At 35.3% G+C, this 19,203-nt stretch overlaps 1 protein-coding gene across 3 annotated transcripts in view; it reads right to left on the bottom strand.

Moving 5' to 3' along the window:
* ZNF800 (zinc finger protein 800) overlaps window positions 1-19,203 on the bottom strand; it is a 53,780-nt gene that overhangs the window by 14,545 nt on the left and 20,032 nt on the right. The window contains exon 6 of one of the 3 annotated variants that reach the window (XM_021673587.2): window positions 11,464-18,601. The exons of the other annotated variants lie outside the window; for them this stretch is intronic. Coding sequence (XP_021529262.1) covers window position 18,601 — 1 coding nt within the window. The 3' untranslated portion in view covers window positions 11,464-18,600. Of the gene's footprint in view, window positions 1-11,463; window positions 18,602-19,203 lie in introns of those variants that run through there. 3 annotated transcript variants of the gene reach the window in all.

Below are 19,203 nucleotides of genomic sequence, written 5' to 3'. Positions count from 1 at the left end.
TTTGCCATTGATTGAGTTTGTGAATTGGGCCTGGGTGATGAAATTCAGTGCTGTGGGTTTTACTATATGAAAAATGTCTAAACAAAATAAACCAAAAAACCCTCTGTCAGTGATCTAGTGATTTATAAAAAGGTGTGTGTGTGTGTGTGTGTGTGTGTGTGTGTGTGTGTAGTTATTGGTAGCATAGTGATAAATCTTGTAAGAAATTTCCAAAAATGTATTTCTTAAATGTTGGCATAGGGCAAGAAAGAATATAAACAAATATAAAGAAGGCTGTAAAGCAAATGAAGTCCTCAATGCAGAAAGCATATATTCTAAAATTCTATTCTACTTTTAATTTTTGTTACAATCCTTCAAACACCCAAATACACATATCTTCATCAATAATCTCTTAGTGATTTGCTGGGGTATGAATGAGAATATAGAGGCTTGCCAGGAAAACAAAAACTGATGTTTAAACAAACTGATTTAAAAAGAGACTCGAAACAGGTATTTAAAGTTTATGGTTAATATAATTGTGTGTTACAGCAGTGTGCCTTGTGTTATTTGATGTGGATATTAGTCTTTAATGCTAATGCCCATTATTGATTAATTTAAAGGATAAATAACAAGAAAAAGAAACCATTTGCAAAGCATTAAAACAAAAAACTTTAAAAATGTGTGGGTTTTTTCTTTTACTATAGATCATAAGAGAATAACAAAAAGTTGTTTTAGTATAGCTATCCTCTTCTAATTCAGGCCTGTCATTTCTATTATTGACTTCAGTTTTTAGGAGTTATAACTCATCCATAAAATTTACTCTATTGAAACTTGACAAAGTCTCCTGGGAATTCTTTCCTTTAAAGGCATATTTTAAAAGTTAACGCCAGAAGAGTTGGATACAGACCAATGGCATCTTGAGTGGTATACAGACCTATGCTTTCTTTATTAAATGAATGGTTTCAATCCCAAGCAGGGCTGACTTCTAAAAATTCATTTTGCATGCCCTCATAAGTACCCACTGGCCTGGGGGTGGGTGGTGGTAAATAGGCTGCTTCATTTCACTTTCAAGGAGACAAAAATTTCCACTTTAATACTAGTGGTTTTCGAGATGGCAAGATCAAAAACAGTTTTATCTTTAGGTTCTTCCTCCAGAAAGGAGGTGGAAAAGGGAAAAACCAGTGAGGGCCACAGGATGACAATGCAGGATCTACATTTTACTAATTAGGTATTCACCAGTGCAAAAAGTGCCGCTTTACAAAGTATAATTCATATATTTAAATCATCTGTTCAACCTTTAACAGTACCTTTTTCCCTTAGACTCTGGCTATGGATACTAAATTACTTAAGTTTCTCATATGGATTATGTCAAATTCTATCAGGATCTTATCAGCCAGATGGCTTTCTCTTGGTTTCCCTGACTAGATTAGGCACATAGACAGCACCTGCCTTGATCAGTGGCATGGAGACTAAATCATGAAAATTCCTGGACAGATCAAAGCTATGGGAGTCAACAAATAAATCTTATTTAGTCCAAGAACACTAATAAATTGCTTTATTTTTTAAAATAAGATTTTCCCTTTTTAAAGAAATATCTTTTAAAATAAGTCTTACAGATTTTATCTTAAAAGCTCTCTGAACACAACACACAAATTAATTCACATTGCCTAATACTATTACAGTTTAGTTATTCAGTACTTCTCAGAGTAACATCAAATACATATTATATTACATATTTTATATAGAGGTGGGGGGACACAGAGAGAGACACAGAGAGATAACCAGAGCTAGCCAGATACTTAGTCCCAAATGAAAAACTGAAACAGGTAGGTATTATCATAAATTACATAACAAATGAAAAGAATTCATGTAGTAGCATAATTCGTTGATTCTATTTATTCTTCCTGGTAATCCCTTCAAAGTCTATGGCTTCAGCAACTACATGAACACTACTGACTTCTAAATCTCTAGTCCCTGGGCGATTTCTCTCCTGACCTCTAACCTGTATATCCTACTCCTATTAAGCATCTCCAATTAGATGTCCCACTGGCACCTCAAACTCAATGAATCTAAAATTTAATTCAGCAGTTCCCCCTGGAACAGTGTTCTTCCTTCTGTATTCTTTGCCTTGAAGAAGGGTGCCACCCACCTGCTCAACCAGAATGTCTGAAATGGAATCACACTAGATTCTTTCTTCGTCTCCACTGCCTGGAAAATTTCATTTCTGAAATAATTATTTTATCTGTATCCTTTTCTGTAATCTCATTGCCAAAACCTGAATTTAGGTCCTATCACTCTTAGACTTCTGAAACAGTCTCCTAATTGATTTCCCCCACACAATCCTACCTCCCCACCTGTACTCCAATTCAGTTCCCTTGATGCTATCGTATGTCTTTATTTAAAATATTTCAACAGCTATTCTTAATCTTGAAATATAGTTCAAACTATTTACTTGGTACATAAAAGCCTTCTTGATTTGGCCATTTCCCTGTCTCATACTCCTTCCTTTAATCTACATGTGATTTCATGTTTCTGCACCTATATGGAAACTTTTTCTGCCTATCTCTTCCAAAACTCAAGAATAAATTTAGGAATTATAAGTATTTCCTAACTCCTCAGTGTGCCTTAATATTCCACTTCTATGTCCTTATAGTGTATTCCTCTTCCATCATACTTGAAGAGGAACTGCATTGCTTAGCTCTGCACCTGACTCAGTGCCTCGCACAAAGCAGGAGCTCATTTGTTTACTGACTGAATGAAACAAGTCAATGTAAGACAGTGAAATCTGAAAAATACTCATGGAATGCTTTAACTTTTGATACTGAACAAGCTCTGCCAAAAGAAATTGTTTCATTTAACTTGCTAATTGTTGCTAATCTGTCCCTGATCATATTTTTAAATAATTTCTTTCATCTTCTATTCAATAAAGTGTGCTAAGTTGAAATCTTCAACCTTTAAAAGGCAAATACCTCATTTCAAACACAACTAGTCTTACAAGTAATAAACTCTTTAATTAACATATAATACAAAGGCTTGCATTACTCAAGAGACTAAAAGGAATTTGGGTTAATTTAACCCAGCAAATACCTGTTTGCCTGCATACCTAGGACACCATCTGCACCATCAGTAGCATGTAAACAATTCTAGCTGCCACCACCCCAAAGCCCCCAAATCAACTGCAGTCACATCAGTAAACCTCCTGTCACATATCATAGCCCCAGCATCCCTTCAGCTTCCTATGTTCAACCCAGTAAAGTTTGGATTATTTTTAATATTTAGAGGCAAAAATAATTTAGTTATTTAAAAGCTATAACTCTATTTCCACCTCTGTATGGAACACACCAAATTAAAAATATAATGAAGAGGACCTGAAAGGAAGATATTTTTAAATAAAGAAATTAAAGTTATTTTTAAAATAGAGCCTATCAAAAAACAAAATTGTCAGTTGATGCCTAAAAAACAATAAACACACCTAGTCCTAACAACATCATAATGAAAATTAATCATTTGTAATTTTCAGAGTTGAGTTTTATTTTTAAGAGGCAACAGAGTCTCTGAACAGATGACTTGCTTCTTCTACTCATCTTTTATTTGACCTCAAAGGACCATAGCTGACAGGAGGTCTGGAAATGAGAAATTACTTTTAGATTCATGCTTATCATTTATCTGAGGGTCATTGGAAAAAATGAAGAACAAAGTTTCATCCTCTGCGTACTGAAACTTTAATGGAAGACAATATCCAAAACAAAACTATTTTAGACTGGATCTAAAGCCCATTACACTCATTTTACAGAATAAGCAAGAGTAGGAACAGATATACCACACTTAAATAATTTTTTTAAAAAAAGAAAATCTTTTAAAACATAGAGGGTTGTTATTTATAGCCTTATTGTTCAAAGTGTGGATCACATACCGACATGGATGTCACACCCAGAGCTCCTGACTCAGAATCTGCATTTTAACAAGGTCCCACATATATATATGTTAAGGTTTAAGGTTCTCTGGTTTATATAGTTGAGTAGTTCTGGCTAACCCATCAAATTCCCCAGGTAATTGGTACAAAATATATAGAAGCTTGGACACTACCACTAGAAATTACAATCTGATAGATGTGGAGTAAGCCAGACATCTGCATGTTTTCAAAATTTTGTAGGCAATTTGAATTCATATCCTGATTAAATAACCAACCACTAGTGTAATCAAAGGAATCTTGGCTTTACCAAAGTACAGAACTTCTTTAAATACCAAACTCTCTAGTACATTGAAAATAACATTTTATATATTCATGTTTCAGGTACTCTATTTTGTAAAACAGACAAATGTTAATTTATATATTTACATATAATCCTTTATAATAGATTCAATATTCTGTCCTACTGAAAAGTTGAGGTCAACTCAGATGTATGCCCTTCTCCAAAGAAACCCAAACTGGTTCTTTGCTTGAACAAAATACATTTGAAATCACAAGGTATCACCAGCACATAATATTACTTGTGATTTTTTTTTTTTATTAACATGGTAAGTCATCCAAGAGGGCAACTTTATTTATACTAACAGCAACTCAAATAATTCAATCAACAACAAAGTTAAAATACTCAAAAACATGAGAACTAAAATATGAAAATATGTTTTATCAGTATCACTGATATCACTAAGACATGTAATGAAGCATGCAAATGTGTGCTTGAGTATAATTAAGTTAGGAATAAAGACATAAGTTAGTTTTGCTCATCAATAATGAGCAAAGAAGACTGATCCTGACATGATACTGGAGCATTTTGGCAGGTCACTTTACCAACAGCCTCCATCCAAAATGCATTCCCTCCACAAATTCTATTGATCAAAAACTGTGTACTAGGTACTGTGCTCAGCACTCAGGACACAAGGACACAGCCCTGCCTTCAAGGGCCTTTTTCAGTCTAGCTGGACAGACCCAAACAAACACGTAGCTACAAAACATGGTAGTAACTGCCACAACAGGAGAGGGAGAGGGTGGGATGAGTACATCGAAGGGACATCTACAGCTGCCTTGGAAAGACAGGGAGAGTTCCTAAGAGAGGAGTCCTAAAAGAGGAGAGGTGGGTAATACAAGGGGACATTCCAAGCTGAGACCTTGGAAAAAGACGAAGCATGAATTTGCACTTTAGAAAAGTCACTCTAAGGTCTGGTGTGGTGGGGCATGCCTGTAATCCCATCGCTTTGGAAGGACAAGTCAGGAGGATTGCTTGAGGCCAGGATTCGAGACTAGCCTAAGCCACATAGAGAGACCCCATCTCTACGAAAAATAAATAAAAATTAGCTAGGTGTGGTGGTACAGGCCTGTATCCCAGCTACTCAGGAAGCTAAGGAAGGAGAATCACCTGAGCCCAGGAGGCTGCAGTAAACTAGGATTACATACTATGTACTTCAGCCTGAGTGAGAAAAAGGAAAAAAATCACTCTGGCCTCTGACATGAAAAAAGCTTAGACTTACAAACTTCTTGAGAGTAATCAAGTCTTATTTTTCTTCAAATCCTAAATGTTTAGTACAGTTCTTGGCATAAAGCAGTTGCTCAAGTGTAGATGGATGAATAAATGGGTGAATGGAATTATAAAGAAATTTAAAAGTCCAATAAAATTTAGCCCATAAACTGTATTCTTGAATTCACTGATATTCATTCATTCCATGTATGCTAAACATAACCTATTCTTGATGACTCTGGATGAACAAACTCAGCTTATGTAGAAAAGTATACCTTTGGAAAGGTTTCTCATTCAACACAGTTTTGTCATTAAGCTTTAGAACTTAAGGCAAAACTGCTGGTACCAAGTAAAAAGCTTAAAGCAAAACTATGTTGAATATGATTCTCTCCTAAGATGCTGAATATATGAGAAGCTACATAGTGAAGACCCTCTATGAGACCTCAGACTCATCATGTGCACAGTTCCAATGGAGACAGAATTATCCCAAGCCAAGCACAGAGATACAATTATTCCAAGCCCCAGGCTAAGAGCCACCTTTCCCAAAAAGCTTTTTGCAGAAAATGCCCAAAAATTATATTTTGACCAGGAAAAAAGTCTAGTAATCTGTTATTTGATTGCAATTTCCTCAGAAATACAAATAGCCTCCATGAGACAAGTGGACACTACAACTGCTTTGATTGACTCATCATCAAGTCTGGTTCCCTCTTCTGATTGGAAAGGGTCCACAGTGCCCTACTACAGTGTAAGTGTAGGGCAATAAGTTGTCCACCCTCATCCTTAGGGAAATAAATGCAAAAAGCAAAAGGGAGAAGACCATTACTATTTTAAACTACAGAGTAAGGTCTGTGAAATGTAGTAAGATTCTAGGACTCTGTAACTTCCCTGCCTTTGCTGTCTGGTATCTGTCTGTCTGTACTGCCTGTACTTTGCCATTATCCATCCACTCATTCAGCAGATAGGAGTTACACAGACAAGTGTTACTATGTCCCAAGCATTGTGACAGGCCCAGGGTCTACAGAACTCTCCCTAGTCTTTTACATAAATCTCTCCAGTGGGAAGAAATACATTAAACAAATCAATGTGCAATATAAACATAATTACAAACTGTATTAGATGACAGTAGAAAAGAAACATGAAACAAAGCAACAAGGGAGGCTGACATATTTAGATTATCTTTATTTAGAAATGACATTTGGCAGAGACCTGAAAGATAAGTATATTAGTCAAGTGATGAACATACAGTAAAAACAGATCTGTGTTTTAGGAAGATATTACTAACAGCATGGAAGACAGATTAGAGAAGAGGTCAGTTAAGAGACTACCGCAATAGTGAAGGTAAGTGGTAACAAAACTACTAAAAGTGGAGATGGGAAGGGGAAGCAAATGTGAGAAACATTCAGAGGCAGTATGGACAGGCATTGATCACAGATTATGGAGAGTGTAAAAGAAAGAAGTTAAGGCATTTGCCAGGATTCTAACTAGCATAGGTAACTGGAAGGGTAGGGGTTAGAATAACTGAGACAAGGAGCACATAAGGGAGGAACAAATTTTAAAAGGAAGATAAGTTTGGATTACTGAGTTTTTTGTTGCATTTCAGATACTGGAGACACATTCATGTGGAGATGTCTGACATGCAACTTTGAAAACAAATGGTCTTATAATAAGGAGAACAGCCAGACTAGGAAATGGACCTGGAGTCATCTTTATAGAAGTGATAAGTGATACATTGGGAATGGAGGATTCACTAAAATAATATAAAAACAAAGAGATTAAGGAAACCTTAATCTGTATTTAAAGACCCAGTAACAAAAGCCAGTGGCAAAAGAGAAAGTATTAAATTTCACAGAAGTGTCAGTCCAATAAACATTTATCAACATCCACCATGTTCCAGGTACTATGCTGGATACAGGAGTATAAAAAAACGACAGGATCCCTACCCTTAAGAAATGTATAGCCTAGAGAAGAGATACAAATATTATTTCAACAGAGTTATAAATGGGGCACCACAGAGACACAGAAGGGGGACACTCAGAAGGTCAGGGAATACTAACTGATGTGAGACATTAAGATTAAATAAAATTATGCAAAAAAAGTTAGTAAGAGCAAACCAAATGAAACAAGACAATGCTCCCGGACTTCCAGAATACTAAGATAATTGATTTAGGAAAGAACTTGGTTGGAAGAAGCCAAGAGGCTAAAGTGACTTCAACTGGAAAGAATAATCTATTCTTGGAAGAAAATGAACACAGTAGATGAAGAAAGGGGACAAGGGACAAGGGGGGTTTTTTTGTTTGTTTTGTTTTGTTTTGTTTTTGAAAACAGTTTATTTTCTCATTCTACAAGTTTTGGGTGAACTGTTACAGAAGAGAGATTGAAGTTGCCAAGCTGTGTAAGGATTTGGGAAGAAACATGGGTAAAGAGAACTTATTTGAAGTTTGCTGAGCTTTATGTAACTGTATATTTCTATCTCTTTAGAAGATTTCAGTAAAATATTACAGAAGTTCATTACTTTCCGAAGGTTTGGGGCTTGTCTGCTTTTTTTGAATGCAATACTGAGACTGACCCAAAGTGACCCAGTTATAGGTGACCATGAATATGTGGGAAAGGTAAATTTATAAGCATTAATGGTTGCAGAGGTCAAGCATGATGTAAAGAAAGAAGCCATCAGATTTCACATTTATGTGGTGACCTTCAAGTGAACTTTCAATTGAAATGCAGGGGTAGAAAAAAATTGCAGATGGTTCACAAAGTGAATGGCATAGGCATGGCTCTAATATTGTTCATTCATTCATTCATTCAAAAAATATTTACTGAATGCCAACTATGCACTAGGAACCAGCCTGGGCTTTGAGGAATCAACTGTGATTAAGAGACAGATTTCTCAGAAGCTTACAGTCTGATGTAGAAGGAAAACAAGGAAATAAACAATTACAATGCGACAGAATCAGTACCAAAACAGGGTAGTATGAGAGAACATGAAAGGCTGACAGACTAGATGGCAGTACCTAGGTTGAAGTTAGTACAGAAGTTTATTTTTTGACTGAAAGAAATTTGAGCATGTTTGTAGGTTGAGGAATAAGAGCTAGTGAACAGGGAGACAGAAGTTGGGGAGGGGTCAAGAGGAGGAGTTGTTGGAAGAAAGTCCAGTGAAGTAGACAGGAAAGACTGGAAGTGCTGGACTTGAAACAGAAGAACAGCTCTTCCTCCAAAAAAGGGACAGAATATCAAAAAAAAATCCTTATGTGAAAAGAGAGCATAAACAAATGTCCTCTACTTTTTGTCATGACATAAACAAGAGCTGACTTTTATAAAGGAAGCAAAAATGGGGTTGAAGGCTTAAGAACAGGAATCAACCCAAATGTCCATCAATGATAGACTAGATAAAGAAAATGTGGCACATATACACCATGAATTACTATTCAGCCACAAAAAAAGGATGAGTAATGTCCTTTGCAGGGACATGGGTGAAGTTGGAAATACTCAGCAAACTAACACAGGAACAGAAAACCAAACACTGCAAGTTCTCACTCATAAGTGGGAGTTGAACAATGAGAACACATGGACACAGGGAGGGGAATAGTATACACTGGGGCCTGTCAGGGGGTGGGGGGCTAGGGGAGGGATAACATTAGGAGAAATATCTAATGGTAGATAACAGATTAATGGGTGCAGCAAACCACCATGGCACGTGTATACTTATGTAACAAACCTGCACGTTCTGTACATGTATCCCAGAACATAAAGTATAATTTAAGAAAATAAAAGGGCAACCAGCAGCCCTTTTCTTAATAAACCTGCTTTCACTAAAAAAAAAAAAAAAGTTGGAAGCTTGGAGAAATGAAATGATAACCAATCAACTCCACTTCTTAAGATTATATAAATGACAGAAAGTGCAATCAATCAACAATTGTATGCATGCTTTGTTTGGATTTGGGAATGGAACATGAAGTGGAAGGTAAGCTGCATTTCATGGAATTAGACAAGTATGAATTAAACAAAGGTAAGTATTAAGAATTATCAAGAAAAATCACTAAATGCACACCCATATAGCATGCAATTACATATGGGCTAATACTAATACAGTAAAGGTAGCACTCTTGTGAGTCTGAACCTGTCACTATTACTTAGTAGCAATGGCAGAAGCTAGAAGGTTCACACAATGAAGACAGGCAACAGAAACCATAAGTATCCAGAAATGAAGAGAAATTTCACATGTAGAGAAGCTATACAGATTAGAAGATGATGTAATAGGAAAAGAAGTAAAAGGCAAGACAGATTGTTGACTACTGATAAGCCTGAAAATAACAGAAGTGTTGTTCCTGCCTTCCTCCATCATTCTCTTAGTAACTATTATGTGCTAGGTACACTATGAGGCACTGGTGATACAAAGAAAAGACAATTCCTGCTTGTAAACTCAAAATACATTCCTGTACTCATAGCCTAATGTTTATGAAAAAAAATGAAGAAAAAAAAGCTGTCCTGAGTTTTGCTATTCAAAACCACATATTATTCAGTAAGATATTAATCATGAAGAAGCAAAATAATATCATAAAAGGTCTGCAAATTCTTGAACAATTAGCAAAAGGTGCCACCAAAAATGGCATCAAACTCCAGCATAAAGGTCCATAAAACAACGAGGTGCTCTAACTTAATAAACTTCTGTGTATCTTGGCTTTATCACAGATGTTACATTTGACTTTTCATTTAACGGTTGAATTAATGCCAACAAAAGGCAATGAACATCAAATGGCAAAGAAAGATAACCAGAAGCTAAGTGCTAGAGAGTATTTCAGAAAGAAACAGATAGAATTTCAGTGATCACTACAATAGTAATATTTACTGAGTTCTTCCCTGAGCCAGGTATTGTGCTAAGTACATTATATACATCATTAAGCTTTTATAAATTCCCACAACAAACGTACCTATAAGGTAGTTTCTAATATAACCATTTTACATACAAGAAAATTAGAGCTTAGAAAGATTTGGTAACTTGCCCAAACTACAGAGCTAGTAAGCAAAGCAGCCAGGACTTGAACTCAGGACTTCATGACTCTTAAAAATCCATACTTTAACTACTATATGATTGTTTCCCCAAAAGAATGGAATAATGCTAGGCACATGTGCTTGATACTGTCTGTCACTGAAGGAATGAATGACAAGAAATAAAGCAGCCATTACACAGTAAGCCCAAATGTGGAAAGCACAAATAGAAAAGCAGAAACAATACTAAATTACCAACTCAAACTGTGCAGCATAATTGTGGATGTCTGGAAAGTAGCAGCAACTGACACAATGGCCTAATATGCTGCTACAAAAAATGTAATGGCTCTTTCTGAGTGAAAACTTCAGGCTGTATATGAATCTACAAAACCAAAGAAGGAATGTCATCAGGCAGTTTAGAAAAGGAACTACAGATACTGATCAAAAGACTATCTTCCACGTTTTCTCAGTATGGAAAGGATGCAGCATCAGTGACACTGCATTGACATAACAGTCAAGATCACAAGTTGCCTTTCATTCTGTCACGTTTCAAAAGGAAGAAAAACATGTATACTGGAAAGCTCATCACATTTAGGACCATCGTCTTTTAAAAGATTCCTCCTATGGGGCCCAGAGCCATGTTTTATGCCACTGACTCTGCCACCATGATCACAAATGACAGGACTGAGAGAGCAACTGTCCCAAGAGCAAACTATCTACAGACTGGCCAGCAAACTATGAAGGGGCCTGACATAAGAGATTTGCCCAACAGGCAATGTATCTAACTGGACCAATTAGATTTCCTCTTATAGGAGACTGAACTCAAGCTATGTATGGAGGGGAAAAGTAGCTGAAAGACACAGAGCAGAGGGCAGACTGAGGCAATTACAACCATATTGAGAAGATACAGAGTGAGGTAATTCATTTTAAAAATAATAAGGCAAAAGTCTGAAAATGGCTAATAGCAGCAGAGAAGCAATACTTCTGCTGCTCAGAGGGCAACATCCAGACACTAGAGTTGCATTGATTTTTTTTTTTCTAGTTTCCATAACACCTACCTAATTGAAATCTGTATGGTGAAGCCAAGTTGTACAGTTAGATTCCTATAAGGTCTGGCCACTCATATCTCCCATATTTCCCCACATGAAGTCTTCTAATAAACCTCCCCTTCCAAACTACCAAGTAAAATTCTGTGCTTGCAACTCAAAAAAGAGCATAACACAATATTTGTATATATGGGTACATATACACTCACACACCTCCAATTAGATGACATGTAAAGCTGGGTGGTGGCTGGCAATCCAAGCATTGTGGGTCTGACTTCCATCTTGCAGCATTTGTGGTTTGGACACTGTGTTACTTACCCCTAGTTAACTGTTCTAGAGAGAAGGGCCTTTACCCTGAACCTGAAAAATTAATACCTCCTACCATTAGAATTGTGCACTTTGAAATTAAAAAGATATCCAGGGCAGTAAAAGAAACAAAACCAAAACAAAACCAAAAACTCCTTTAAAAGTTTCTTGCTCTTATATGTAAATCTGTTTGTGTCTGAATTTTATGGGAAATAAGTGAATTTGTTCTCTTAGAATCACAATAAACAATAGCTGATTAGTCAAGATGGCCAGGTAAATAAAGGAAAAATTGGAAAATTAGGAAGACGTTTTGTGGAAAGTATAACTTCTAAGTCTGGAAAAGTATTCATAAGTTTCACTAAATGTGTTCTTTTTTATCTCTAAGGCCCCCATTAGCCTATCATCCTCTCAAAGCCTACCTATACAAAGAAAGGAGAATGAGGCTCAAAAGTTCTCAAACATCTACAAATGTGATGCATTGCATCACAAGGAATTCAATACATATCTAGTAACTAAGAGGCATGCAAATGACATGGCTACTCTCCCACAGAAGTTTATGTAAAACTACCCTCCCTAACAACTTCTATGTCAAAATTGAAGGAAACTACATAAAAATTATTTCCCTAAAAGTCCTGGGCAGTGCGGGGAGACGGGTTATGTAATTCAACAATTTGTGCATACTGTGTTCCTAGTGCTTCACTATTTTTTTCTTAGAGGTATTCCTTGTTTTTTCTGTCCATCTAAAATAAAAGCTACTACTAGTCACAACTAGCAAGTACTTTAGGGTTCAGGTATACCAAAGCAATTTAAAAACACTTTTGCACAGCTGAGAAAGTCTGACTAAAGCCACAGTTCTATTTCTCAGAGCTAATTTATTTTCAGGAAAGTCCCACAAACAGAAGAGATTAAAATCCAATATTCAAAACCTAAGTTGTAATGAAACATAAATGCACCCAAGGTTCATTTTGGCATAACTTCTCATTGGAACATAATATCATTACATACTCTTGTACTGAAAATGTTACCAGATTATACAAAGCAGGATGCTCAAGTACCCACAGCGGGTTTTTGTTGTTGTTGTTATTTTGGCTATTTTTTCAATCACATCATTGGCTATTTTTTCAATCACATCATCATTTCAATCACATCTATTTTTTCAATCACATGCTTAAACATTACAATGTTTGCATCCCAGGAATATATTCTAGCTACCTGACACAAGCACTTGAATATCAGAAACACAAAGAAGTTGCACAGGTATAAGAACACCAGCATTTGATCTGAAGTTCAGGATGTAAAAGGTCATCCAAACCTAGGGACACAAGGGTTCTCTGGCGATGCAAATTATACTAATCCCTAAACACTGACATTTCTAAAATCATCACCTTAAAAACCCAGATCAAAAACAGTCAGGTGTGATAGTAAACTCTCTTAGCAGATAATTTAACAGTACTGGGGCCTTAGCTAAAACATGGAGTACTGCCACAAATGACAACCACTGGGAGGACTTTTGATAATTGCCATTCTCTTTTTATCTCTTCATGACACATTCACCAAAAACATTCCTGACAGCCCAAATCGTGCTCTCCTGAAGAATCTTCTTTCCATAATTGAATGCTTCCTTTCTAGTACTACATTGATACTAGTTTTGTTTCATAAAAATATTTCAGCAATGTTATCCAATTAATATTTGCTTCATGTCAGTATTTTACACACGGCCAAAAGTAAAACAGTTGTATGATAAGACAAATGACTAATGAAAATGTTGAGACAGATGTGGGATTCTGGGGAGAAACCATAAAAACAAAGCCTAACTTACACTCAACGTGCTTAAAACTCCCTAATGTCTTTTTCAAAGAAAATGAAAAATTTATGAGAATGATAAACTACTACTATCTGACTATAAGAGAATTGGTAGCAAATAATATAATTAGTTGCCTCCATTGTCCCAATTAAATATAAAATCAGCAGATAAAATTGAATGTGTAGCAATAAAATTCTCTCATCTAATGCATAAATTTCCATCTAAATTTAAATAAGTAAAAAATTCCGTATTTGAATATGTTGTACAAGTCACTTACAGTAATATTATATAACATTTATTGTAATATGCCAGAAACTATTCTAAGTGCATTACAGGTATTTTTCATTTCATCCTCAGAAAAGCCTATGAGGTAAGAAACAATATCCCCATTTTATAGGTAACTAAGGCACAGAAGGTTTTAAGTAAACTTGCACAAGGTCTCACATAGGAAATAATTTATGGATCCAAAAATTTCAACAACTAATCTAGCTCCAGATCATTACATTAAGCTGACAAAAAGATAATGTAATAAATATTCTTGCAAATACCAAAATGCACAAATGTAAGGTTGCACTAAGGGCACAGGCATTGTCAGATCTAGTGTAAGTCTCTTACCAGCTATGTGAACCTAATAAATCACTGAAATTCTCTAAGCTTCAATTTTCTGTTCTATAAAATATGGATAATGAAAAGAACAGGTCTTCAAAGGGTTGTTGGTAGGATTAGGGACATTATGCATGTAAAGATTTAGCAGAGTGCTTGGCATATAACAAGCACACCATAAACGTTCATCATTATTAGCTATTACTAAGAATTATCTTTCTTTCTCATAAATACTTAGCACTGGTGAAATTTCCTAAAATAAGTGAAATCCATCAATATTGAGAAGATAAAAGTTTAAGACTAAGTCTCAAAGTATATGGTAGTACAATTTAGAGATGGAAAAGGCTTACTTGCCTTAATACCATTAATACTTGCCTTAATACCATTGTCAAACATTATTTAAAGTGTCCTGCTATACATGAAAATGTGCTAGGCACCATACAAAATTATCAAGACAGTCCCTGACATCAAAAATACACAATCAAGCAAAATTAACTCTGCTGAGTGGACGCAAACAGCAAAACCTCCAACTTTGGGCATTTTCTCAAACAGATGCACCTATGGTATGCTAGGTCCCTTTTGTTTGTGGTGTTGTGGTGGTGAAAATACATAGAAGAGGAGGCTTAAAAATCATAAGCCTCTTAAATTTGGTGTGGAGCAATAAAGATTTAGGAGGAAATGAGCTGCATTTTCCACTCTTACCCTTCAAAAAAACACTTTAGCAATTTTGGTACTAACGATCTCTATTAAACCAGAAGAAAAAAAGGCAAGACAGGAAATGGAAGCTCAGAGGAATAGGGTATAGAAACAAATTACGAGAAGAGAAATGAATTTGAAAAGTTAGAAAAGCCAAAATAATTGCAGGTAAGTTTAAGTGAGACATGCTTTTATTCTGCATCCTACCATGTGTTTAATGCCTTAAAAACCACAGAACAGCTATTCCTGAAATTGCTGATCCTTATTCCTTTTCAATACCAAGGATCCCTTTAGCTCTTAAAGTCAAAGAGAGGTGAAAGAATGGCACAGAGTACAGAAGGATTTTGTCTAACAGCACAGCCAATGTCATACCGGACATATCTTAAAGCTTGGCTTCAGATCAACTGAACACCATAGCTAAATCATAATCCTGATAATCTATGGATTCCATTAGAAAAATAACTTCTCCAACTCCAAACTAAGATCTAGAATACTTCAGTGGGTCACTGCAGGAAGCCTGGAAACCTAATTTCCAAGCATCTCTATCTCATTTTCAGAAGTTGGTTTGAAGAGATCTTTTGCAACTTCACAACAGGAAATGATAGCTACTGGTACCTATCTCCACATGTATTTACCATAACACCTATAGGGAAACTCCTCTTTCTACACCACGGCCTCATGCCATAGCAAAACCACAAACTCCCCGCTACTGCATCTATTGCATACTTTAATGCAAACTGAGTAGAACAGACTATTTATTGACCATAAAGTAATATAATAAATATTTTCCTAAAAAATGTGAAGTTATACTTCAACAACTAAAGCAACCTGTGTCAACCAAAAACTTAATTCATATATACAAGACTAGGCACAAAAACCCCTAAAACCTAAGAATGGGTAATGCATACATTCTTCAAAGGTTTTCTTCTTAAAGAGCAAAGGGGAGGGGTAGGGAATCAATGCATAAACCAAAAAAAATAGCAGTTGTGTATTCAAGGCATGTCTAATGAACACCTGCCCAATGTCAGCTATTCTTCATCCAACTCTCACTTGCACTACACAAACTTATGAAGTGCAACCTATACCTGTTGTTTCTCCTCTTCCACCACACTTAGGAATGGAAGACATTTTTAGCAAGGAAGGTAAGTTCAGTTCTATAGGAAAACTCTTAATTGCTCAAATAGCAGCAAAGGTAGATATAATTTATAGCCAGATAGGTCTTATATAAAATACACAGTTTCTGATGGGTCTTTATTTGCTGTAATCCTCACTCTAACAACAAAAAGTCATCTACATATGTGTGTATGCAGCCTAGCTTCTGGCACAAACTTATTAGGCCTCTTCTCCTCAAGAGCCTTAAGCCTGAGCCTCTGAAATTATACAGCTCAAGTCAAATGAGGGAGGATAAAGACCACAAAGGAATATAAAGAACAATACTTTCTAGTCACTTGTTTGCTCTACCTTTGTAAACTGGTCCTAGTTCAGCTTCTCTTATATATGCCATGGTCCATTAATTCAGCTATTATGATAAAATGTTTCCAGTCTCCCTAATTTAGGCAAGTCCTGACACAGTGCTATTTTTCCTACATGACGCAGATGAAATCTTTTGACAGCCTTGGAACTCTCATTTATTTCCTGGTCTGGATGCCTATTCTGTGGCCCCAGAATTACTATAGAGGAGACATACTGTGAATGGTCCCGTAGAAACAGGTGAATAGAGTAATGGAATTCCAGCAATAGGCTCCCCTCCTCCAACATCAATTTTTCTTTCTTCTCTATAGTATTTAACAAGTAGGCAGAAAGGGAAAGGCTGGCATACAAATGAGAGGATGCTGCAAAAAGCAACCCCAAGCTTTTCAGGAATCCTCAAATCTTTTCAGGGGTTATTGGTATTTATCTGGAAAATATCTTTGGAATATGTCTTGTGTGTAGGAATGCATAAAAGATAACACCTTGCAAAAGTCAAACATATAGGTTTAATAATGTGCAACTAATGAAGATGGCTTATAAATGAAATACCACCTACACATTTAGTTCCCTAAATATATTATACTATTAGTTATTAAAGTTAGATCTATAAGCACAAATTTTCCATATGTGGGAAACTAAATCTGTTTTTAAATTAAAGAGAAATTATTATTCTATTTCTTAAAAATAAAACTATCAGAATATAATTCAAGTGTAGCTGCTCATAGTCACTGAATAAGTTTAAATTTGATAATAAAACATTTAAGTTTCAACCAATGCACCTTTGTGGAAGCACATTTAGCTGAAATAACTTTGAGTCTGGTTTATTTCCATCACATATAGTACATTTTTCCAACAAGAGCATGTACATTCAATATAGAACATTTCCAGCAACAGTTACAGTCTTTCTAGTTTCCTTTCACAGTATATTTTAGTGCAAAGCACTGGGAAGGGTAAATGTTTTTCTAGCTATAGAATCATTTTATTAAGACCTTGTGGATCTTTAACATTTTAAAATTTTATACAAAAAGTATATAGATGGACAGAGTCCCTCTTAAGTACAGGTGTGAACCTATATAAAAACATGGTATATTTTCTGCTGTACCTTTTATAATTTGACACAAATAACTAAAAAATAAAATATTCCCTAAAAAGTACAAAGTATTGATACAGAAAAACCTGCCCAAAATTTCATAAAGATAGATGTACTTCTGTTTTTTCTAAAATCTTGATTACAAAAATGGACGAGAATTCATCATTTTCTAAATTTACAGTAGGAATCAAATATTATCTAAAGTGGTCCTTTAAGATTTTTCTTGGGAGGAAAAAAATCAGGGTTTACACCCACATCTTCGTTTTGTAGCAATATTTAAGGAAATAAACTAGTATCATAAGAAGTGGTTGTGCATGGATTGTCTGCATCCATAAAATATCAGTAAGCTATTTATTACCTTCATATTAACATTAGTAAATGTGTGGTCTTTAAAAAAATAAAAACTGAAATATAAGGTTGCATCTATCATTAAAGTGCTTTGTATAAAATTTAAAGAAAAATAGGGGAATGTTTAATTTTCATAAAAACCTATGTTTACAAGTGAAAAATGTAATGATCCATGCATGAAAATGAACTGGAACTTTCCTGTAGTATATATTTTAGAATGAAACTTTCAAACACTTAAGTGCTGGAGAACAAGCTAGAAACAAATGGATGTAAAAATAATTACAAATATTTAGTAGGCTAAATATTTATAATGTGTTGATACTATTTTGTCTTTTGTTCCTAACATACACTCACTAGAAAATCATTTATCTATACAATTCAGATGAAAATTTTGCCAAATAAAGTGAAACAAAACTAAAATCACTAAGATATAAAGTCTTTGTCAATTAAAAATTGCTATTTCTTCAGGTTGTTGATCACTTAATCAACAAATTGTTTAGAAAACAAAATTTGTAACATTTTTGTAGAAACTGTAGACCAAACGCACAAGGTCAAGGGTGGTTAGCTGATGGGCTGTGATGACAACATGTAATGTCACAGCTACTTGAAAGTGCTGGAATAGGCAGTGCCTTAGAAACAAGTGGTTAGATGGTTATTATTTTAGTCAGAAAACAGCAGTTATAGTTGAATATTTAGAAAAATGTTTTTCTTTTTTTCCTCATAGTACCATTTGAAGATGTTTAGTGGTTCTAACACCAATTTTAAGTCTTTCCACAAAAATGAACTCCAAACCTTTTCGTACATCACTTGAAGTTATCTGAGGAGAAATGGGAATAAATGAACACTTTTGAGTTTACCAATAAAACCTTGTTTTTAAAATTATGCAACAGTAAATTACTTCTAAAAGATGGTTTCATCTCAAGTTTTCCACACAAATAAAAAAATGTGTGATAATCAAACCACAACATTTAACCTACACAGCACTCAAACTAGTATTTTGCTTTAGAACCTGAATCTGAAACTAATTTAATACTCATAAATACATTAAATGTCTTAATACAAGGGACATAGGTATAGAAAGTAAACTTTTAAAATATATATAGACTTGAGAAAACAAGTATAGGGAGTCTACTCATTTTTGTTGCATTTTTAAAAATCTACATTTGTTCCAAAACCTTCTTTAAAAAGAATATTTTTTGGCCGAGTGCAGTGGTTCATGTCTGTAATCCTAGCACTTTGGGAGGCCAAGTTGGGCATATCATCTGAGGTCAGGAGTTCAAGAGCAGCCTGACCGACATAGTGAAACCCCATCTCTACTAAAAATACAAAATTAGCCAAGCATGGTGGCACATGCCTGTAATATCAGCTACTTGGGAGGCTGAGGCAGGAGAATTGCTTGAACCTGGGAGGCTGAGGTTG

Source organism: Aotus nancymaae, unplaced genomic scaffold (assembly GCF_030222135.1).
Source record: "Aotus nancymaae isolate 86718 unplaced genomic scaffold, 86718_ANA_hifiasm-v0.15.2.pri h1tg000002l, whole genome shotgun sequence".
Lineage (NCBI taxonomy): Eukaryota > Metazoa > Chordata > Mammalia > Primates > Aotidae > Aotus > Aotus nancymaae.
The sequence above is the reverse complement of the archived record's forward strand: the minus strand, read 5'-3'. Positions and strand labels throughout refer to the sequence as shown.